General features: G+C 53.7%; 2 protein-coding genes across 22 annotated transcripts in view; one reads left to right on the top strand and one right to left on the bottom strand.

The window, feature by feature from the left end:
- The window catches only part of KCNAB2 (potassium voltage-gated channel subfamily A regulatory beta subunit 2), a 107,011-nt gene extending 99,767 nt beyond the window's left edge, over window positions 1-7,244 (bottom strand). For 4 of the 5 annotated variants that reach the window (XM_017542726.2, XM_017542731.2, XM_017542729.2 and 1 more), the window contains exon 1: window positions 7,131-7,244. The gene's annotated coding sequence lies outside the window, so the exon portion shown is untranslated. The remainder of the gene's footprint in view (window positions 1-7,130) is intronic. The other variant, XM_037743548.1, reaches the window with a different exon arrangement.
- Window positions 6,174-22,625, top strand: part of NPHP4 (nephrocystin 4) — a 138,001-nt gene continuing 121,549 nt past the window's right edge. For 3 of the 17 annotated variants that reach the window (XM_017542720.2, XM_017542712.2, XM_037743544.1), the window contains exons 1-3: window positions 10,363-11,456; window positions 13,729-13,912; window positions 21,225-21,368. Coding sequence is in view for 14 of the 17 variants with exons in the window: in XM_017542712.2 (XP_017398201.2) it covers window positions 11,347-11,456; window positions 13,729-13,912; window positions 21,225-21,368 (438 nt within the window). In the remaining 3 variants the exon portion in view is untranslated. The other 14 variants (XM_037743545.1, XM_037743543.1, XM_017542711.2 and 11 more) reach the window with 12 other exon arrangements.

The following is a 22,625-nucleotide window of genomic DNA, read 5'->3' as shown; positions in this document are numbered from 1 at the left end:
CTCCTCTGGGTTACTAAAAATACCTGCTACTTATTGCCATGGAAAGGCAATACCCACTGTCGGGTGTGGAGGGATGGCTGAGCAGAGGCGGAGGTGCTGCAGGATCTATCTAGACAGGGCGCAGGCAGGGCAAGGAGAAGGGGGGTGCAGACGGGGTGCAGGCAGGGTGTGGACGGGGCACAGACAGGCGCAGTCAGGGTGTGGAGAGGGCGTAGACGGCACAGGCAGGGTGTGGACGGGGCACAGACAAGGCGCAGACAGGTGACAGACTCTGTACAGTCAGGAACAGAGCAAGGACTGGCTCCTGTACTGCCCTCTGGCCTCCTCTGCCATGGCAGGCACTCCGGCCATCAGTACCCCTGAATCAAACCACATTCCAAGAGGCCTAGAAACTAACAAGGCACCCTGCCACGCACAGCAGGATGAAAGCGAGATCTCGGGGTTCGAAGCTGACAAAAGCTCAGCAGGTCATTCCAGCAGAACGTGGGCTTTGCATGTTCCCAAGAATTACAGAAACCCCTGCGAAGTCCTCGCGGAGCTTTCAACCATCACAAAGAGCTTTCTCGTGTGCTTCCTTAAGGAGACATAGAGGCGGACAGGCTCACCGACAGACTGAAATGAATAGGGAGTGTTTCTCAAAGCATGCTCTTGGAACCCTGATCTGAGTCACCAGGGACTGGTGGCCAAGGGGCTTGCTAAGCTGCACCAGGACCCCTGGGGGCTGGGCAGGCGCCACGCCTTGCAGGCCTGCTGGGAACACTGACAGCTCAGGACCCTCGGCTGGCCCAGGCCTCCAAGACTCCCCAGTTCTTACACAGGATGGAAAGTACTATGGAGCCAACCTATGCAGAGCCACCAACAAGGCTAAGCCCTAGCACCCCGTTCACAGGCGTCCCCAGAAAAGTCCCATTAAGTCAGGAAATGGAGGAATGTGGCGTGGAAATCCTCTCTAAAGGGGCGGGTACAAGAGGGTGCTGCTTCTTCTCTGTGCCCGCCAAGCCCGGGGCCGGCCTGTGCCCTCATCTTCCTTTCCTCCTCCACAGCCACTGGCAGCGGAGTCCAAAGGTTACTGCAGTGGGCTGCGGCTTGGGCTCCTGTGCCTAGCAGCTTGGAGGCCTTAAGGAAGCCACTTTGACTTTCAGTGTTTCTGCCTCAGTCAGATGGGGGTAAGATGGTTGGCGAGTGCTTGGAAACAGGGGATGTGAATCTGGGGTCTGGTGCCCCCTTGCCCCTCCTGAGAGCCAGCTCTGCTTCCCTCGCCACAGAGACTGCCTCCTCAGCAGCGGCTGGCAAACCGGATGCAGCGGACACCTGCCCTCCTCTTCTTTCCTCTCCTCCCTGGGCTCTGGAAGAATCCAGGGTTCCTTCCTGTCTTGACCTTCATCTTCCCTCCCAAACCCGCATCCTCGGCCACCCTTGGCACTACCCCCAGGTGACACTGTCAGGGCTGCGACCAGTGGGTAGGTGGCAGTCACCTCCAGGTCCCACCTCTCCTGTGAAGCCCAGCCCTACCTTCTCAATGCCCATGGGTACTGCTGTCTGACACACAGGAAGCCCAAGTTCGACCGAGCCCAGTCTTCCCCATCCAGAAGCCCCGATTCCGACTCTGCCTCTTTCTGTCTGTGCAGCCAGAAAAGCTTGGGAGGCTCCTGGGCTCCCCTCTTCCCTCCCTCTGCATCACTGTCTAGCCCCATGGTGGCCTTGGCCCTGCTGTCCTCCTTCTAGTCATCCTGTTCACCCATATTCATGTCCCAGCCTGTGACTGCACTGGGCCTCTGGCCATCACCCAGCCCGCCCAGTCCTCCCAGTGACCTTGCCCATGCACAGCCCTTTCCCAGACAGTCCTTTCCTAGCTCTGCCTATCACAACCTGCCTGTCTTTCAAGCCAGGTTAAATGTCCTCCCTGCCCCCATCTCTCCCTCCCCATCAGCAGGGTGTTCTCTGGCCATTCCAAGCATGCGGTCACTGCATCCCTTTCCTGGCTCTCAGCCCTGGAGGCCGGAGGTGGGCCTCGCTCATCCTTGGTCCTTCAAATGTCTGCTGCAAAGGCCTTCGCCCTTCACCTTTAAAACAATGTTTTAAATTCAAATTTGTTTTCTAGTGAATAGATGGAGCTGAATCTCCTTACCCACACACTCTAGTTATTCCTTACCCTCCTGAGCTAGGAGGGATGGCAGAATATCCCTTCCAGAGATCCCCGGGCATGGCTGAGTGTTTGGGATCACAGGGCTCTGAGGCAGAATTCTAGAGCCTTCTGCTCTAGGCTGCATTGACAGCCTGTGGATACCATGGTCTGAGCTTGCAATGAAAGATCATGAAGCTGCCAGGGGGTGGAAAATGAAAACTCATCCATGGCGAAGGAGGGCAAGCGTGCTCAGAGCATGGCTCTGCAACCCCGTCGGTGCCCAGGGGCTGCTGGAATCGGATAGACAGGTGGGCAAGTGTGCAGGGGGCATCCAGCAGGCTTGTGGGCCCTCCACGAGGCCCAAGGTCAGAGAGAATGGGCCAGGAGTGCCCCTCCCTCACAGGGAGGCTGTTTCCTGCAGACCAGGGCAATGGGCTCTCCCCTCTTGCCCTCTCTTCCCCTTCCTTGCCTCTTTCCTTCTCCATCGTGAAATCACTCAGTGGGGCTCTCCAGCTGAGGGACTGCCAAGGGTTGTCAGGAAACCACGCAGAAGGAAACCCAGGTTCCTCTGTTCCAGTTTTCCTGGGGGCTTGGTTTGGCTGCCCAGGAACCACCTGAGCTTCAGGCAGGATGGTGGCTGGGGCTCCGCTTCCGACTGGAAGAAGGGGAGCTGACAGTTACCCAGGACCCATTGTGTGCCAGGGACTGGCCCCAGGCTTCTACCGTGAGGCACCAGTTCACCCATCCAGATAGAGGGACACATGAATGATCTATTCGGTTTAGTAGGCCAGAGAGCCAGAGACTCAGAGAGCTAAGTCTCTGGTGAGGAGAGAGCCCAGGCTGGTGACAGAGGACCCCTGCAGACCAGACGTCAGGGGTCTACTGGACCCAGGAGGTCGCTCCAGAAAATTGGCTCACATGGAGCAGGTTGAATCTGGTGTGGGGTCTGAGAAGAAACCCGTTTCTGGCTCTCAGCCACAGAGTCGGGTGATGACTCTTAGCCGTTTGGCAGTCAGGGCTCAAGACCACAGGCAGGAAAGCCTTCTCTGGGGGTCCAGGCGCAGGCGGGAAGCCAGGAAGGTGGTCCCCACCATTTCTCCACTTTCCCCCTTTTCTCAATCCTATTTTATCTGCAACTAGTGTGGCATCAAAGCAGTTAGCTCTGCAGGTGCCCGCGTGCTGGAGAAATGGAGGGGGGCTGCCTGCAAGGAGACAGGTGCTGGGGAAGCTGGCGGGGTGGGCATGAGGACTGCTCTGTGGCTGAAGACACAAAGAACCCAGGTCTCCGGGCTAACCATGTGGTCACTGGGCAGAGCAGGGAGTGGCCTCCCGAGACCCTAGCCAGCAGGCATTTCAGGGGAAACCTGGGTGTGCCAGAGGGCACCCTCAGGCAGGGGCCTGAGCCCAAGGCTCATCCCAAGGCGTGTGTGCAGGAGGAGTGAGGCCAGCCTTCATCTGGGCTTCCCAGGATATGGCAAAGGACACGAGGGCCCAGCATCTGTTCAGGTCCATGGGGCAGGGAGACTCACGCATCTGCTTAGCCCCGGCAGACAGGAAAGCCTCGAGCCACTGGGCAGTGACAGGGTGAACCCCAGGTGTGCCACCCCACCTCCCCAGTGTGCTCTCTCCTGGGGAATGGGGGCCCTGTTCCCTTTGCCTCCTCTGGCCTGGCTGAGTGGAGACAATGAATCCCTTAAGAGACTCACCCTGAAGATGAGCCAGGATAGGCCTGAGCATTGCAGGTCACCCATCACCAAAGAAAATGCAACGCAGGGCTTCCCATGCCACTACAAAGGAGCGCTTCCATATCCCCCAGGGTCTGGGCCTGAGCCTCCTGGGCCTCCTGGGAGACTCACCCCTGCAGAGGTGAGGATTTCTGGCATTTGCTGGAACTCAGGTGACGGTGGAGGGGGCACCTGCCACAGAGTCCTAGCAGGGCAGGAACCGAATCAAGGTTTCCTCGGGAGCTAGGAGGCCAGGATCAGTTTCAGTGCTTCCCTGTGTCTCAATTTCCCTATCAGCCTCCTTTGCAGGGTTATTTACAAGTGCCCAAGGTGAACTGAGGTCATGAGTGCAGTTCCAGTGTGGGGAGGGTCCCTCCTCTCCCTCATCCCCCAAGGGACCTCATGCCCTCACTTGTCTCTAACTATGGGGCCATCTCTTTGAAGGCCACGAACAACAGCACCTTTGCATGCCAGGCAGGAGTGAGTCACTGAGAAATCTCCATGGTAGTGGCACCTCCCGTTCCCAACAGCCCCTCCAGCGACTTGGACACACTCGAGGGCACTGGCTGTTCCCATGAACGTCAGCAATGCCTCCAAGTGGCCTTCTCAAGAGAGAGCCGGTCATGTCCGGGGGTGCTGGCTTCCCCCAGCTCGGACAGCCAAGATATGAACTGGGCTCAAGTAAGTAGGAAGTAGGGTGTCCAACCCAGCTCCGTCACTGCCGCTGTGTGACCCAGGAGAAGTCTCTGTCCTCTGGGTTTCCGTTTAGTCCTTTGGCAGCAAGGATGACAGGCTGTTGGGTGGCCACGACCCAAGTCCTCCTGGTGCTGGGAAGGGGACTGGCGGGAGGCATGGGGTCTAGGGCCTTAGACACCTCTAGCATCCATCCTTCTCAAATGTTGCCCCAGCAGCCCACTGTCCTGCCTCCTTATTCAGGGACCTCAGAAAACCATTCTCTCTGGGACCTCTAACGATGTGACAATCACGGAGAATTTAGCCAAGAACCAAACACATGCCACTCCTGGCCAGAGTCCCTGGAAACGGAAGCACGTTCCCCCGTTCTCGCGAAGGTGCAGGCTCTCCTTCCACACAGACGACACGTGCCCAGTTACCACGGCAGAGCACCAACACACAGGAATGTCTGGGGAGGCCCCTCCCTCCAAGCCCAGGCCGGAAACAGACAAATCAAAACCGTGTGGCACTCACTTCCTCCTGCATCACTTGGGTCTTAGAAGATTGCTGAAAAAGGAAAGAAAGCGAGCAAGCCTTCTCCAGCTGGCCAGCCCATGGCACCCTCGGTCTTTCCAGTTCCCTGGTGTGGTGGCCCATGTCCCATCTCCTGGGTGCGATGACTTCTGTGCACCCTGCTTCCCATCCAGCTCTGTGTCCAGACCCAAGACGGTTGTGAACCAAGGAACACATGAAAAGGGTTTCACACTTTTTACGACACCACCCGGCCCCAGTGCCCGGCTCAGTCCCCAGGTGCTGATTAGTACCGATAAAGCATGTGCTGACTGGCGCAGGGAAAAAAAAAATGGCCCTGGGTATGAACAGGGAAGCCTCTACCATGCTGCTTTCCAGGCAGGGATGTGCTGCAGCCCAACACCGTCAGCACCATCGAGGCCGACTGTGGCCTTGGAGAGCTGTCTCCAGAAAGAATGGCAGGACCTGGGGACCAAGTGCACTCTTAGGGCCCCACACCGTGAAATCACAGGGCCAGGAGCTGCACAGGGTACTGGGGGAGTCAGAGCCGCCAGGCGAGAATCAGGTGGGCAAATGCGACTCTTCACACGTAGGTCCCCAAACCCTGCAACGCGGGGCATGAATGCAGCTTCCTTAGCAAAGCAGGAGCTTACTCTTGGCACTGGGGGGGAAGGGGAGGGGGGAGGCTGGCGTTTTTGAGGGGGAGGAGAAGTGCAGAGAAAGAAGAAATCCTGAAGCGACAGACAGTGGGACAGCTGTGGCCTGAACTTGGTGTTCCTGCTCCTCGGATGTGGATGTATTAATTTCCATAAATGCTAACAGTCCATTTCCCCAACAGCTATTACTTATGCCATCTCCGCTTGGACACAGTTCAACACAGGGCAGACAAATGAAAGGGAGGAAGAGGCCACCCCCACTGGCTGTCCCCAGCTCCTCAGCCCCCTCCCAACCAGGCAGCTCAGGTCTGGTTCCTAAGGTAGCCCTCTAACTGCAGGGTCAAGACCCCCTGCTTTCAGCTTCGTGGCCAGGTCCCTATCACTACAGGAAGCAAGAAAGTTATCAACCCCAAAAATGCTGAATCACAAAGTGAGGCTGAGCAGGAAAGTGGGGGTGGGGAGGGAGGGAGACGGTGGCCAGGGAGGAAGGGTGTTAAGGGGCTTCCCACCTGGAGCACCCTGGGATGCTGCAGGCAAAGCGCAGCCCCTGCAGGAGCCCCCAGGACAAATGGCAGGAAGAGCAACGCCAGGATGCGCCTGGATGGCAGGGTGGGAAGGTGGGCAGGTACCCCGGCTGCCGCCACTGCTACTGCCGCAGGACGCGGTGCAGCAGCGGGGTCTTTGCATCTCTCCCGGGAGCAGCAGCAGGTAGGGAAGTGCTTTGTGCCAAGGCCTGGCAGGAGGCAGAAGCTTAAGGTAGGAGTGGAGGCTCAGGGTCAGGGGTGTCGACAGCCCGAGGAACGGGTGCAGGAAGCAGGGTCACAGTCCTGGGGGGCCGGATAAGGTGGTGAGAGCGTGCCCGCGGGGAGAGGTCGGAGGGGCTGGGGGCAGAATGGGAGGGAGGGACAGTGGAGAAAGGGACCGGAGCCATACAGGGACAGGCTGCGAGAACGATGGGTGAGCCCTGAGGAGCAACCGGGGATAGAGATGGGGAGGACCGGGACCAGCAGCGCCCCGGTGGGGCTGCGGAGAGGCCGGGAGAGGGGATGGGAGGAGGATGGAGGGAAGGGGAGGGCGAGGCTGCGGGGACCGGAGCGGGCCGAGACGGGGAAGAGGTGCGCCGCGGTGAAGGAGAGGGACGGGGGCAGGGGCAGGGGTCAGGGATGCGAGCTGAAGGGTCGGGCGGGAGGAACACCAAGGAAAGAGAGGAAGGGGTGGGGGAAGGGAGACGACAGAGAAGGAGGTGAGGAGGCTGCGGAGGAGGTGAGACGGAGGCGGAGGCAGGGACGCAGGGCCGGGGAAGAGGAGATGGAGACGGGACCGCGGCGCCTGCCGCAGTGCGAGCCTCGCGGGTGCCCGCTGCCGCCGTCCCGTCGCAGGTCGGTGGAAAGCGCGCCCCACCGGGGTCTCCCCAGTACTCACCCGGGGGCTCCAGCTCCGGATCCTGAGCACCACGCCGGATCTTCCTTCCCGCCCTGCCCCTGCGACTTTAGCGCCCCCGAATCCCGCTTGCTCCGGCAGGTTCCGCCAGCAGCATCTTCACCTCGTGGGACGCCCGGGGCCACGCCTCCCCCAGATTCTCATTGGCTACTGTTCACGCCAGTCACATTACCATTGGTTGAGGTGTCGCCGGACATGCAAATCAGGACGGGCCCGCCGCCGCACCGATTGGCTGGCGCTCGCGAAGCCTAGCCCTCGACTTGGCCTCTGATTGGCTCCGCGGCCCTGACGGCGAAAGTGACGCGAGGCGGGTTCTCCGCCTAAAGTGCACGGCGCTCGCCGCCTTCCAAGGCTTCCCCGCGGGTGGCAGCGGACGGGGCGCGCCCCTCGGCCAGTCTTCGGTCCTTAAGGCCTGCGGCTGCGTTGAGCACTGGTCGCCGAGCCTGTGGGTCTGTCGAGTAGGGACTCTGTCAAAAGCGTGGGCTCCGTGGCCTCCGTGTGGCCTCCGGCGTGGCCGCGGCCGGCCGGTCTCCTAGGTAACGCGGCCCGCGGCGGGCGGAACCATGTAGGCCAACGCCGCGGGGGCGGTTGGGCGCGGCCTCGAGGTGCACCGGGCTGCAGTGTCGGCCGGAGCCTCGGGGTTCGGGGGTAGGATGGTCCGTGCCGTTCTGCGTGGGGGCTCGGTGCCTGGGGTCTGGCGGCGGCGCACGGCGAGGCCTGTCCCCGCGTCCATCGCAGGCTTCCCCCCTCGTCGGGACATTTGGTGCGGCCTGGGCCGCGAGTTGCCGATGCGCTACGTGGATTCCCCCTCTGCCCCTGCCCTTTGCCCCCTGCCCCCTGCCCCCTGCCCCCTCTGCAGTCCTTCGGCTGAAGGAACTGCGGTGCCGCTGTCCTGGTTCTTGACTTCCCGCGCCCTTGTCTGCGCACATCCTTCCGCGGCCGGAGCCCGCGGACCCCACCTTCGCTCCTGCTTCCCTCCTGCTGTCCCTGGCTGTGGCTCTGCGGCCCTCGGGCGTGCCCGCCAGGCTCTGTCCGGGGGCCGCCTCGACCTTCCGCGCCCCCTTCCTGCCCTGGGACCTCCCGGCCGACCGGGCCGGAACACGCCACCTGCTCCCGCGTGCCCTTCCCCACGCTTGCAGGCCCCCCCTGCTGCCCGAGATTCCTCGCGTCTGTCTTCTTAGGAGACCGCTTTTTGCCTCCGTGTGTCGCCATGTGTGGCTTTGGTGGACGTCTGTGAAGGCAATCTAGCTTCTCACGTGTGTGCAGTTGGCAAAAGGAGAGTGTTTCTGATGACGGTGGGCAGCGCCTCCTGGTCCTGACCTAGGGCTCTGTTGGTTGCAGCTCGCCTGTGCAGTTTCCGTAGGTTACTGTCTTTTTTGTGTGTGCTAATTTGTGTCCTTTTTCTACACGTTCTATGGGGGCAGCGAGCTTGTCTGCCGTGTTCAAGACCGTTTCTCCAGGGCTCAGGGTAGGTGCTGGAAGAATGTTCGTGAATGAGGGAATTCCAGGCAGTGCTTAATCAGGCCTCTGCTTCCCCCAAAGCTCCCCAAGGCACCTGGGTCTCGGGCATTACACATTTTCCATTCTGGGAAGAAGGCTTCCCGGACCCTGGCAGCGCCTCCTACCCCTGCGCTTTCTTTTCCCTGGGAGCTGCTATCTGTGGGACTTCAGCCCCGCCCACCTCTGCACCCTCTGGGGGTGGGGAGGGCTGTGTTAGGCTGGTGCCCTTGCCCTGTGTGCTGCTGACACACACCCTGTCTTTCTCCCCCGCTTACTTTCTAGATGCTTGAAGCAGCGCATTTCACAGCCTTAACGCACTGGAACACGAGTGCTTGGGAAACAGTTGCTGAGAGATCTCAGGGAGATTTCACAGCCCTCATTTTGGATGTTGGAAGTAGGTGGGGAGGCTGAGAGTCTGTCCTGAAGTTAAAGAGGAGAGGACATTAGCCCTGGGTCCCTGGGTTCCTTTGGTGCTCTTACTCTTTCCCTCTGGGCCTCTCTTGGCCTCCTTGGTTGAGGTAGGGGGAGGTAGTTTTAACGGTTTACAGTATTATAACTATAATACTATTATAATAGCTAGTTATAGCTAGCCATGTGACCTTGGATTGGCTGTTTAACCTTTCTGAGTCTCAGTTTTCTCATCTGTAAGATGGAGATAACGATGATTCTCATTTTGCAGAGTTGTTGGAACAGTAACCCTGGAAATATTTGCAAGTACCTGTCTTGCATGAGGGGCTCAATAAAAATGCGCATATTTTCTTCCTGGAGAGCGCACTGTACCCTTTCCTTGGGTTCAAGACCTGGAGCCCTGTCCATTTCTCTTATTGTTTGTTTGGCCCCAGGGGCCCCGCTGCACTTCCTTCAGGGCATTGGTATTTCATCCTTAAAGGAGTTTTGCTGGCCGGGCGCAGAGGCTCAGCCTGTGATCCCAGCACTTTGGGAGGCCGAGGTGGGCGGATCATGAGGTCAAGAGAATGAGACCATCCCGACCAACATGGTGAAACCCCGTCTCTACTAAAAATACAAATCTTGGCTGGGCGTGGTGGCATGTGCCTGTAGTCCCAGCTACTCAGGAGGCTGAGGCAGGAGGATCACTTGAACCCAGGTGGCGGAGGTTACAGTGAGCCCAGATTGTGCCACTGCACTCCAGCCTGACGACAGAGCGAGACTCCGTCTCAAAAAGCAAAACAAAGACTTTTGCTGAAGACCCAGACTGATGGCACAGAGCTCACACTCTTGCAGGAAAACAGCATAGCCCTGGTGAAGCATTCTGACTCTTCTGTCACCTATACTGTGTGGGAGCAGCCAGAGGTGGAGATGGGGCCCTGGCTCTGAGGAGGCAGCATTTGGTTTGACTCCTGCAGGCCAGTGCAGTGGTGGAAAGGAGCGAGGAGCAGGCGGAAGGGCACCTGGAGAGGTTTGCGAGGTGCTGGGAGGGCAGAGAGAGCTGCTGCAGCCACCTCGGCTCCCACCCCCACAGTCTCAGAAGTCACCTTGGCCTCCGTAGCCCCTCTGACTGTGGCTGCCCTGCCTCCACATCTCGAGCCTCAGGCCTTCTGTGCGGGTGGCAGGTGCTTTCAGAATGGGTGCCCTTCTGCCTAGCGTGTCCCCTGCTGGCACAGGAGGGGGCCGGCATGCTTTGTGCCCCTGGTGATGGTGGACTGGTGTGCACACATCCTTCAGCAGCGTCCTCAGGCCAGGTGTGGCACTCAGTCCTGCAGACATCCAGGGAGAGGGCAGGAGGCACCAGGTCAGAAACATGAGGAGGTGAGGAGCATGGGCATCCGCATCAGGAGAGACTTCCTCTCTAAAATCCCCACCCGAGGCCATCACGGCCTGCATTTTGTGTGAATACTCCTCTGACTGTTATGACAGTGGGAGAGAAGAGCTTGAGGGTAGCCTTGCTAAAGCTGCAGTTTGATCCTGTGACTGGTTACCAAGTTGTGATGGTACCAAGGACACAGGAGGCGACTTCTTTCTTTAAGGACTTGGTCAGTGAGCAGATCAACATGAGGTAGGTGACAGATGCTGCGACCAGGGGAAGCACAGGGGCCATGTGACCCTGGGGCCTGGATCCTGGGAGCACCTGGGAAGCCCTCCTGGAGGAGGTGGCTCTTAAGCTGGTATTGGTCAGGCATCTTCTACTTATAAGTCATGGGCAGCTGTATGATTTCCTGTGGCTTCTGTTGGAAAGTCCCACAGACCTGGTTGCTTAAAGTAGCACACATTTATTCTTTTCCAGTTTGGGAGGTCAGAAGTCCAAAGTCGGCTCTCCCTGTGGTGGCCGCGTGGCTCCAGGGGCTCTGGGCTGGCGTGGTGTGGGCAGTTGTGGGCACTGGAGGAGAGACAGCCTGGGCTCCAGTCTCCTGGGGAAGACTGATGGCTCAGTGTGGGTCGTGTATTCCTCTTTGAATCAGTCAGTGCAGGCCTTTGGCTGGAATTGGAGAGCAGCCCTCCCCACACATGGAATCGGATGAGGGTCCTCCACAAAACAAGGGCAGTTGAGCAACAAAAGTAGCGCACAGAGAACAAAAAGCAACAACCCAACTTGTGTTCCTGCTGGATTCACACAGGACTAGACTGATTGTGGTCTGCTGGGGAGTACCTGGCTCACAGGCAGCATCTAGGTGCATTGTGGGTAAAGGCAGGAGCCTGGGCCAAGGCCCTGGGGTCCGGGGGCGTCCCAGGCTACCTGGCCATGTTCTCTTGGTTCCCACACATGCCAGGAGCGTGGAGAGGTCAACCGCTAGGACAACCCTTCTCAACGCTGTGGTCTCAGACACCTTTACCCAAAGCACTTTTGTTTATGTGAGTTATGTCTATCAATGTTTACTGCCATAGAAGTTAAAACTGAGAAATGTTAAAAATATTAATTTATTTAAAAATAACAATAAAGCTGTGACATGTTAACATAAAAAACATTTTTTACAAAAACCGACTATATTATCCCAAACAAACAAATGTACAAGGGTGGGATTCATTTGCATTTTTGCAAATATCTTTACAGTCTCCTTAAGAGAAGACAGCTGAAGGCTCCTGTTTGCTTCTGTGTTCAGTCTTGGTTTAAGTATGTGAAGGAAATCCATCCCCATCTCGTTAGGGAGGGGTCTCTTGCATCATTCTTTGGATATTCTTTGCGGCTGCACTGAAAACCCCCTGAGCAGAATTTTCTTAAAGATTTGTTCTAAAGCAGAGTCTTCACCACATGAATGAACTCTTCATGGTCTGACATGAAAATCCTTTGGTCTGTCTTACTTTGGGTGGATGTTTTACTCTTTTTTTTTTTTCCTGACAACTTCCTCACATTCTTGGAGTAGGATGTTTTATTCTTCCAGGATTTCGTACCATTACGTATTGTTTGGAAAATAGTGGTTCACGGAGTCACGCAGACCTTCCAATTGTTGACACGTTTAATGGTATAACCTTAGACGACCACTTTGTATCCCTGCCCGTCTCATCAGGAAAGTCTTGAAGATGTGTGAAGCTGGTAGGCTCGTGGTGGAGGATACGAATGTTCTCAATTCTAATTTTTGCTTGGGAACTCCATTTTTATTACGGTTGTTTTCCCTGAAGTGACATGCTCACTTTGTTCACGTTTGAGAACATGTCTGCCAAGTACCCATGTTTTGTCTCTCAGTCATTCTTTTTAGCAAAAATGGTGTTGAATAAAAAAAGCAGTGCGTTCAGCTCGCAGCCCAGCCGCAGCGAGGCTTCCCTGGGATGCCTGTGCCTTCGGTTTGTAGCAGAAGTGCTTGTTGTGTATTTTCCATTTTGTCTCACAATGTTAAGAAGGCGTGTACTTAACGGTCAAGATATAATCAGATTGATGGTTTTCCCGGCTTCACCGTGGATGTTGTGACTTGAAGCTGCCTTGTTCTTTTCTGTGAGAAGTTGGGAGGACCTCACTCAACCCAACCAGCCTTGGGTTAAGTTAGGCCCCAGCGACTTTACCTGCTGCTGCCTCTGCCCCACCATGGCACTGTGGTGAAAGAGATAACATCTGGGTGTCATGAAAATGGTTTTGCCTTGTAGAGCCTCTGACAGGATCCTGCTGAATCTTGGGTTTGGGGACCATACTTAGAGAGCTGCTGTCTTGAAGCCCAAACCCACTGCTTTTTCTCCTTACTCACCATTTTAATTTACAGAATTCAACCTCTTCCCGAGATTCAGATTTTTGGTTTCTGTGTTGGCTAGGGAAGATTTAGATCCTGATCTGGCTGGATGGGATCAGATAACACTCAAAATGGGCCAGGTCCCACCAAGAAGTTGGTAACACTTGAAACCTGTCCCCAAATGGCTTTAGCAACAAGAGACTTTGCTCATGTAGCTGAAGTATCTTGGGGTGACTGGTCCAGGGCTCTGATAATGACATGTGGATCCAGTGACCCTCTTCTGCTTGTTTTTATGCGTGTCCTAAGGTGGCCCTGGGCAGTTTAGGCTGACTGCCTCTTGGGCCAAGGGCTGTGTTCCTTCTCTCACGCTCCCTGGGCCCCTACAAGATGGTCCTACACTACGGCTCTGTTTCAGTGGCCACGTGCCCCTGGTGTCCTTGTGTAGTACCTAACCTACACAGCTGAACAAAATGTCCCTTCAGGTCCCCATCTGGAATCAGCCACAGAGGCCAAGAGACTCATGCTCTGACTCTGGCCCATGGGGGTAGGGGTGGGGCAGAGCATTTCTGGAGGTAGATTTTTATTTCCCCATTTCATTTTATTTTTGTTTGTGAAAAGGTAATTCACATGGTTCAGAGTTGACATGGATGCACAGGATAAATGAATCATCCCATGGTAACCTCAGGCACCTGGTGTATCACCCTAGATACAGTGTGTTTTTGTACAATTTTCATAAATTCTAAGCAAATACAACAAATATACCTACATTAATTTTTCCTTTTTAAAATGCAAATGGTACTTCCTAGGGGAGGCAGCGTGGGTGGCAGCCAGCCACAAAGTCCACTCCACTGGTTTGCAGAGTGTGGGTTTGGGGGATGGAGGTTCCTCTGGGATTCAGTGGGAGGCAAAAGCCTTCAGGACTGCTGTGACCCCTGTCCTCTGTACATCTCCCCTCTTTATTTCGCTAGGACTGGCACAGGTCACCCGGGAGGCCCGTGTCACCCTCAGACGGGCAGGATGAACGACTGGCACAGGATTTTCACCCAAAACGTGCTTGTCCCTCCCCACCCACAGAGGGCACGCCAGCCTGTGAAGGAATCAGCAGCGTTCCAGTGTGTCCTGAAGTGGCTGGATGGACCGATCGTTAGGCAGGTAACAAAATGTGCTGTTGTCAAATGCATGTTGCCATTGTCTTAGCTGAGGTGACGCTTCCGATTCACACAGAGATGGTCTCCGCCTTACGATGGTTTGATTTTCGATTTTTCTGCTTTGTGGTGATACCCACACAGCCATTCTGTTTTTCACTTTCAGTATATTACATGAGATACTCAACAGTTATTTAAAAATAGGATTTGTGTTAGATGACTTTGCCCAGTTGTAGGCAAATGCAAGTGTTCTGACCGTATTTGAGCTGGGCTGTGCTAAGCTCTGATGTTCAGTGGGTTAGGTGTATTCAGTGCATTTGAACATAGGATATTTTCAGCTTAAACAGGGTTTATCAGGATGGAGTCCCATCATTGGTCAAAGAGCATCTGTATTGATTTTCACTTATTCACTTGAATCTTACCACTGTACCCATTACCTTGGGCCTTGGCAGTATTTGGAGGCAAAGTGGCCCATCAGCAAAGAGAATCCGATTCAGTGACATGGTCAGCACTTTTGACACTGGCTAGGGTTTCTTTCTGCCCACAGTGGAACAATTTAAAAACCCAAGTAATCTGATTTCCTGGGTTATTTCTGAACCAGGTGGCCTTATGCGTGGCTCAGCATGGCCCGTGTTCAGCCTGGCAGTGAGGACTGCAGGGGCTGAGCTCTGGGCATTCTGGCAGCTCTGTGTGTGGCTGGATGTATCACGGCTTTGGGCACTCTCAGGCCCGTGCCCTGATGGCGACACATCCATCTGTGCCCTTCAGCTAGTGGGGAACATGCTGGAGAAGCTGGTGCTTCTGTGCTGCTGCCCACAGGACACCCACACGATTGGATTGTCCTCATGAGGCCCAGTGGCCTATGGGCATGCATGAGAAGGACCAGTCTTGCCGTTGTCAACTCTTTTTACAGGGTTTGGCTTGGCAAGGCCATTTTCTTCTGCAGCTGGGAGAGTGATATTCACACATATTCAGTTGTTGGAGCCCGGGGTCTGTGACTAATTTACTATTATTAAATCACGGATGCTCTCTATCGTTCAAATCCAAGCCCTCTGATTGAGCACCTGCTGTGTCATTGCGACTGTGGTAGGTTCTGTGGTGGCTGCTGCTTTTACGGCTTTACTTCCAGCACTTTACTGTGTGAATTCACTTAATCCTCACAGCAGCCCTGTGAAGTTGCCACTACCTTACCCCCATTCTGCAGAAGAGCAACAGAACCCACTAGGAGTGGAGTCAGCTGCCCAGGGCGACGGCTTTAGCTGGGACGCCACCCTCCTCGTCTGGCTCAGCTGCCTTCCAGAAGCTCACAGGATAGTTGATAGCACTTCCCTCTTTCCTAGGAATTTTGCAAGGAAACTTTATTTCCCCATTTCATTTTAATTTATGAAAAGGTAATTCACATAGTTCAGAGTTGACAAGGATGCACAGGAAAAGTGAGTGATCCCATGGCAACCCCACGCACCTGGTGTATCACCCTAGATACAGCGTGTTTTTGTGTAACTTTCATAAATTCCGAGCAAATACAAATAAAAATATACCTATATCGATTTTTTCTTTTTAAAATGCAAATGGTACTTCCTGTATTCTATTTTTTTTCTCTCTCTCTTTTCTTTTCTTTTCCCTCCCTCCCTCCTCCCTCCCTTCCTTCCTTTCTTTCTTAGATGGGCTCTCACTCTGTCACTCAGGCTGCAGTGCAGTGGCATGATGTCAGCTGATTGTAAACCTCTGCCTCCTGAGCTCAAGAAATTCTCCTTCCTCAGCCTCCCAAGTAGCTGGGACCACAGATGAGCGCCACCACGCCCAGTTACATTTTTGTATTTTTGGTAGAGATGGTGTTTCACCATTTCTAGGCTGGTCTCAAACTCCTGAGCTCAGGTGATCTGCCCACCTCAGCATCCCAAAGTGCTGGGATTACAGGTGTGAGCCACTGCGCCTAATTCTGTACCTTACTTTTCCCAGTTATTTGCTATTACAGATACTGCTACAGTGAATAACCTCATTTTTTTCTTGTACACATATATCTGTAGAATAATTCCTAGAAGTGGAATTCCTCATCCAAAGTCCTATGTTAAAAGTTATTTAAAACCCAATTACATGTTGTTTACAAAAAAGTCCACTTTAAGTGCAAAGACATAAACGAGTTGCAAGTAGAAGGGTGGAAAAATATCTACCATGTACGTACTGAGCCAAGAAAGCTTTGTGACTGTTCCAAAGTCAGAAAGAGTAGATTTCCAGGTGAAGAGTATTACCAGAAAGAAAGCATTTCCTAAAGGCAGTGATCATCAGGGAAATGGAACAGTCCCTGAAAGTGTATGCACTTGTGTTAGGGGCCTCCGAGACCGCCTCCCAGGTTTGAAGAGTCTCCGAAGAGGACTCACATGACTCAGCATATAGTCATACTCTCAGTTAAGATTTACGGCAGCAGAAGGATACAGAGCAAGATCAGCAAAGGGAGGAGGTGTATGGGGGATGTCTGGGGGAAGGGGATGCAAGCTTCCAAGAGTTCTCTCTGGGTTGAGTCACACAGGATGCGTTTGATTCCTCCAGCAGTGAACCGTAACAGCACATGTTCCATGTTGGGTAGCATGTCCAAAACTCCAGACTCTCAGAAGGGAAACGGGTGTTCAGCATAAGCCACTCTGTACACTTTAGGCACGGTGTGCCCCGCTTACCAGTTAGGTGGTAGGAAGTCCTGAAATCTAAGTTCCCAGACTCCAGCCAAAGGCCAGACTTGTCAGCTGGTCTTTCAGAGCGTAACAGTCAGGACTGCTATGATAACTTTTGTACAAAAGAGCAAAATTGGACAGAACTAAAGGGAACTATATTCGGATTCAAAATCGTGGTTGGAGACTTTTAACTCTTCTCTCAATTACTGAAAAAACAAATAGATCCAAAAACTCATAAGGATTTGGAAGGTCTGAAGAATACCGTCAGTCACCTTGACATCTCTTAAACACTGCTCCCAACAAAGCTTGGATACACAATCTTCTCAAGTTTATATGGAACAGTCACCAAAATGTGACTATAAAAGTCATTAAAAGTCATTAAACAGTCATTAAAATGTGTCAATAAATTTCAAAGGACCCAAATTATAAGGTACGTTTACCAACTACTGTGCTTTTAAGTTAGAAATAAGTAACAGTACGAGATCCAGAAAATCCTTAAATAGTAGGAAATTAAAACACCAGATCAGAGAAGAATAGGAAAATTAGTATATGTGTTGCCGGAGCGAGCGCTTAATAGGGAAATTAAGAAATAATTTGAACTGCATAATGGAAGAAAATACATAGATTTGTAGGATTTAGCTAGTGCAGTTCTTTGAGGGAAATGTATAGCTTTACGTAACTATATTAGAAAAGAAGAAAGTAGAAAATCAGTGACCTCTGCCTCTTCCTTAACAATGTAAATAAAGGAACAGATTAGATACAAAGTGATTAGAAGAAAGGAAATGGTAAATACGGTTATGCATGGTTGCTTGACAATGGGAATACATTCAGAGAAATGGCATTGTTAGGCAATTTAGCCATCGTGCAAACATCATGGAAAGTACTTACACAAGCCTGGATGGCAGAGCCTGCCTCCCGCCTGGGCTACATGGTACAGCCTGTTGCTTCTGGGCTGCAAACATGTGTGGCACATGACCGTACTGAATACTCTTGGCAATTGTAACACAACGGTTTATCAAACATAGAAAAACAGTAAAAATAGAGTATTATAATCTTCAGGGGCTAGTCACATATACAGTCTGTTGCTGACTGAAATGTCATTGTGTTACACCTGATGTATATGAGTAGAAGTCAGTAAAGGACAAATAAGAGAGAAAATCAGTAAAGCTAGAAGTTGATTCTTTGAAAAGATTGATAAAATTGATCAAGACAAAAAAAGAAAACAGACCACCAATATTAAAATGAAACAAGCATCACTATAATGTATGCTACAGATGTTAAAAATAAAATGTTGAATTTCATGAGATACTAAAGAAGAAAGAAGATGAATTCTAGACAAACTCTTTCAGGAAATAGAGCAGGAGGGAACACTTCCCAGCTCATTTTTTGAGGCCACCATAATTCTGATACCCAGTCAAGGGCACTGCAGCAGAAGTACGAACTGGTATCCCTCGTGAATGTTAACACGGCAGCCCTGAAAATATCAGGACCGCAAAACCAGTGCTCTGTAAACGCTGGGGTATTAGGATCAAGTGGGGCTTACTGCAGGAACACAGTGTTGGCTTTATGTACAAAGATCAGTCAAAATACAGCATTTAAAAGAAGATAAATAGAATTTATGTAAGCTCTATAAATAGAATTTGGAAATAGATGATAAAAAGCTTTCGTATAGATAGTCTATGTTTCTTCAATTTTAGTTGTTTTGAGAGTTGATAGCTTTAGATAATAGCCACAGCTTTCTTCCCTATGAAAGGTGTTGGCTGAAGAATGCTACATGCTTGTTTTGAATTGAATTTATTAATGATTTTAATATATTTCTCTTACTGTCCCATTTACTTTTTTTGTTTAATTTTATCATGATCACTGATTATATTTCTTTATTTTGGGATGAGTATTTCAATTCAGTTTGACATTTATTGGGCACCGCGACATGTCTGGAACTCTGCAGAGGACACAGAATGGACTCTGCCCCGTGCTATGTCTTCAAGGAGCTCTCAGTGGATTCTTCTTTGAATAGACTTGGGTGTGAAGTAGGCTAGAGGTGGCGGGAGGGTGGTTAGGGTCTGGCATTCTGGAAAGAAGCCCAAGCCGGCGACAGATCTGGGAGCCACGGGGTCCTGCCTGATGATGGCCTCCTGAGAGAGTGCAGGAGAGGGGGAGGAGGGGACTCTAGGGGAGCCCAGGCAGTCCAGGTGAGGAGGGGCATGCGCTGAGGCCTTGCCTGGGCCCCAGGGACAGCAGGGAACAGACTGTGCCAGGCTCACGTCCTCACAGAGTTCACATGCTAGATGGGACGACAGACGGTCAACATGGAAAAGCTGGGTGACTGCTCTGGGGAGAGATGAGGAGGCTCAGAGCGTGGGTCTGGATGTGGGAGGAACTGAGGAGGAGGAGGAGGGACGGGAAGAGGGATGAGGGACGGGGAGGCTGCACGATGATGGGAGCTGGGCTTGGAGTCCTCAGGCCTGCTCTGCCTGCCCTCCCCATCCCATGGGTAACACGATCTCCCTCCAGGTTGCTTCACTTGAGACGCGGGACTCAGTGCTGGACCTGCGGGGGCGGGGCCGACCTAGTCAGCTGGTCCTTCCCACTTCTCCCTTCACGACCATGCAGCCGCTCCAGAGCCCAGGTGTGCCCACTTCCTGTCGCCCTCTCTGCCCCTCCCTCTCTTGCCTGGATGGTGGCAGCAGCCTCCTGACCAGCCCCTGCGTCCACTCCCTCCCCCACAGTCTCACGGACGCATGGCAGCTGCAGGAATTTTCTTAAATCCTGAATCAGATTGTGTCATTTCTGCTAGATCTCTCCCTGGCCTCTTTGCACGTTTGGAGTGAAAGCCCAGCTTCTTCTCACACTGTGAGGCCTGCCTGACGCTCCTGTGCCCGGAGCTCATTCCTCCTCTCTTCCCCGGCCCAGCCTGCTGCAGTCCAGCGGCCTTTCTGCTTAGAATGTACCTGGGATTGGTTTCCATTCAGGGGTGGTGAGGCCAGCAGATCAGGAGAGGACTGCTGCTGAGAGGAGGGCCAGGCCCACAGACCACTTGGGGGCGGCGCAGGGCTGGTCGGAGGCAGGAGGATAGAAGGGAGCCGGGGGCAGAGACTTGATTGTGGGAAGACTGGGCCAGGTACAGTGAGCAGCTGGGCAGGATGAGCAGCCAGGCAGGCTTGGCAGTGGCCAGGGAGAGTCATGTCATGGTCTCTGAGGTGCAGGGATGGCCCCGAGGTATCTGGTCACTGACCCCGGGAGATCAGGGCAGAGGGTGGGACTCCTGGGGTGTGTGGGCTCTGGACTGGTTGGTTTTCATGTTAGACACGTTCTGGCAGGTTTGCCATTTGCCACCCTAGGAATTAGCTGGCTCTGGGGGACAGTCTCTCTCATCACTGAGGCCCCAGATGCCAGAGCATCAGTAATACAGAAGATTAGAAAATACAGGCTGGGTGCAGTGGCTCAGCCCTGTAATCCAGCACTTTGGGAGGCCACGGCGGGCAGGTCACTTGTGGACAGGAGATGGAGACCAGCCTGGCAAAACCCCCTCTACAGAAAGTACAGAAATTAGCCAGGTGTGGTGGAGCGCACCTGTGGTCCCAGCTACTTGAGAGGATGAGGCAGGAGGATCACTTGAGCCTGGGACGGGGAGGTTGCGGTGGCCAGACCTTCAGCGTGGGTGACAGAGCGAGACTTTTCTTAAAAAAGCAAACAGTTACTATAGCTAAATATAGTTCTGCACTTCTCGCTGGCTTTCAGAGCACCTGTGGTTTCCCTTCAGGACCTTTGAGTTTGCTGCTCCTCCTGCCTGGCTCCTCTCCCCAGACCCCCCAGGGCAGAGATTTGGTCTGTTCTGTTCCCTGTTCTTTCCCTACTGCCTGGAAGTGTGCCTGGCAGAGAGTCAATGTGCAGAATAGATGCGTAAGTAATGTTTGCTAAGTGGATGGGTGAAAGGCAGAGGACTCTGTCTCAGGTAGGAACCTGTCATGGAAGAGCAAAGCCTAAGGTAGCACTTGCTGTGAGTGGTAAAGTCCCGGGGCGGAGTCCTGTCTCCGCTCTGGCTGCTGTGTTCTGTATTTGTAGCCATGATTTCTTAATTCTCAAAGGTCTGCTTTTTCCTTTGCTAATATCACCCCAAAATCTGGCAAGTTGAGGATTTAGAGTTTCTGGTTATATCAGGAAGGGCTCATTTTGTTGCAGATGATTAAAAAACCCATCCAAAATGATTTAAGCGACAGGTGATTCGTTAACTTACACAACAAATCCATAGCCAGCATAAGCTTCAGGTGTGGTTTGAGCCAGGTCTTAGGTGATCTCCTGGACTTGTTCTCTCTCACCTCTTGGCTGCCGGCCGCCCTGGGCCTCATTCTGGCAGGCACGTGTGTCTCCTGTGGTCATCGCCTCTTGTGTGTCCTTGTGCTCTGGCTGAGTCAGAAGCCTGTGTCTGTTCCAAGGGACTGCAGTGTCTCATTGGCCAGGGGAGGCCGAGTGCTTTGGTTTATAACCCCACCAAGACCAGTGGCAGTGGGAGAGAGGTAGCCCCCCGAGAAGGACACTGGATGCTGATACCTAAGCAAGGGTGAATGCCAAGTGGCCCATGTGCACCTGCGTGGCCTGCAGTGACTGCATGGTGCTGAGACGCTTCAGGGCCATTTCCCACTTGTCTCCTAGGGTGTGCTGGAGATGCTGTCAGAGGTTGAATGCCATCTGCGAGTGTCTTTCTTTGATGTCACCTACCGGCACTTCTTCGGGAGGACGTGGAAAACCACAGTGAAGCCGACAAAGAGACCGCCGTCCAGGATTGTCTTCAATGAGGTGGGCCTTGGTGACTGCAGCAGGGGCCGCTCCAAGACGGAGAGTGGGTGTGTGGGTCCTGGGTGTCAGCCCAGAGATCGGGCCTCACCCAGACCTCACAGTGTGTCTAAGACCTGCGGCCCCAGGCAGCACAGAGCTCAGCCTAGCGGCAGGCACTTGATTTCCAAACACCGTTTTAGGTGGAAGCCAGTTGTCCTAAACAAATGAGAAAGCTCTGCTCTGCTGTAGTTTAAGGGTCAGGGGCATGGGGGTTTTGTCACCCTCAAGGACCCTTGGAGTTCTTGGGAATAAGTTGGTAAATTATTGACCTCATCTGTCCCCCCTGCCACTGCTGCTCCCCTGCCATCCCCTTCGCTGCCCCTCCCTTGCCCTGCCCCCTTCCTCTTGCCCTGCCCTCTCCCCTCCTCTCCCTCCTTCCCTGCCTTCCTTTCTTTCCTCCCTTTTGTATAGGGAAATTAGGATTTAGTAACGTGACTTGCCCAGGTAGCAGGTGTCAGAGCCTGGACTCACACCTGTGCCTTCTGTCTTGGGACCGGTAGGTGGGTGGGCACTGGTGGAGTGTCGTGTTTCCATTCAGGTGGTCTTGCAGCTGGCCGCCCTACGGGCCGGCGTGCTCTGTCTCTGCGGTTGCACTGCACAGCATGTATTCCCTTCAGCACCCGCTGTCTGCAGGCTGCCGTGCTAGGCTCAGGGTGATGATGGTGCTCACCTAACAGAACTGCAGACTGCTGGGGAGACACACCGAACAGTAACAGAGCAATTGCAAGTTGTGTTAAGTTGTCAGGAGGAGCCCAACAGGAGAGCACGGAGACCTGCTTTAGGTGGGTGATAAGGAAGGCCTCTCTGCGGAGCTGCCCTTTAAGCTGGGACCTGCGGGACGAGAAAGCAGCTGGCTCCGTAATGAGCAGGGAGAAGTCTGCTTCGAGTAGAGCGGGGAGAGCCGGGGGTGTCAGGGGTGAGGGGAGAGCCGGGGGTGTCAGGGGTGAAGGGAGAGCCCAGGTGCACAGTGAGTGGGGTTGAGGGTGGCCCCTGGTGCCTTCTGGCTGGGTCCTACGGGGTCTTAGGGATGCTGGTGTTTTACTCTTAAGAGCCGGGGATGTCATGGAGGTCATCCCCATGCCTGGCTGCTGCTTCACAGCTGAACTAAGTGGGTGGAGCTTGAGAGAGATGGTGTCTGAGCATGACAGGTGTGCAGAGGAGATGAGAGGGTCTAGGCTGTCTTGGTTTGATCTCTCTCAGGTGGGGACATTGTGGGGA

This window comes from Cebus imitator, unplaced genomic scaffold (assembly GCF_001604975.1).
Source record: "Cebus imitator isolate Cc_AM_T3 unplaced genomic scaffold, Cebus_imitator-1.0 Scaffold145, whole genome shotgun sequence".
NCBI classification, from domain to species: domain Eukaryota; kingdom Metazoa; phylum Chordata; class Mammalia; order Primates; family Cebidae; genus Cebus; species Cebus imitator.
Note: the sequence above shows the minus strand (reverse complement) of the source record. Positions and strands in the feature narration are given on the sequence as shown.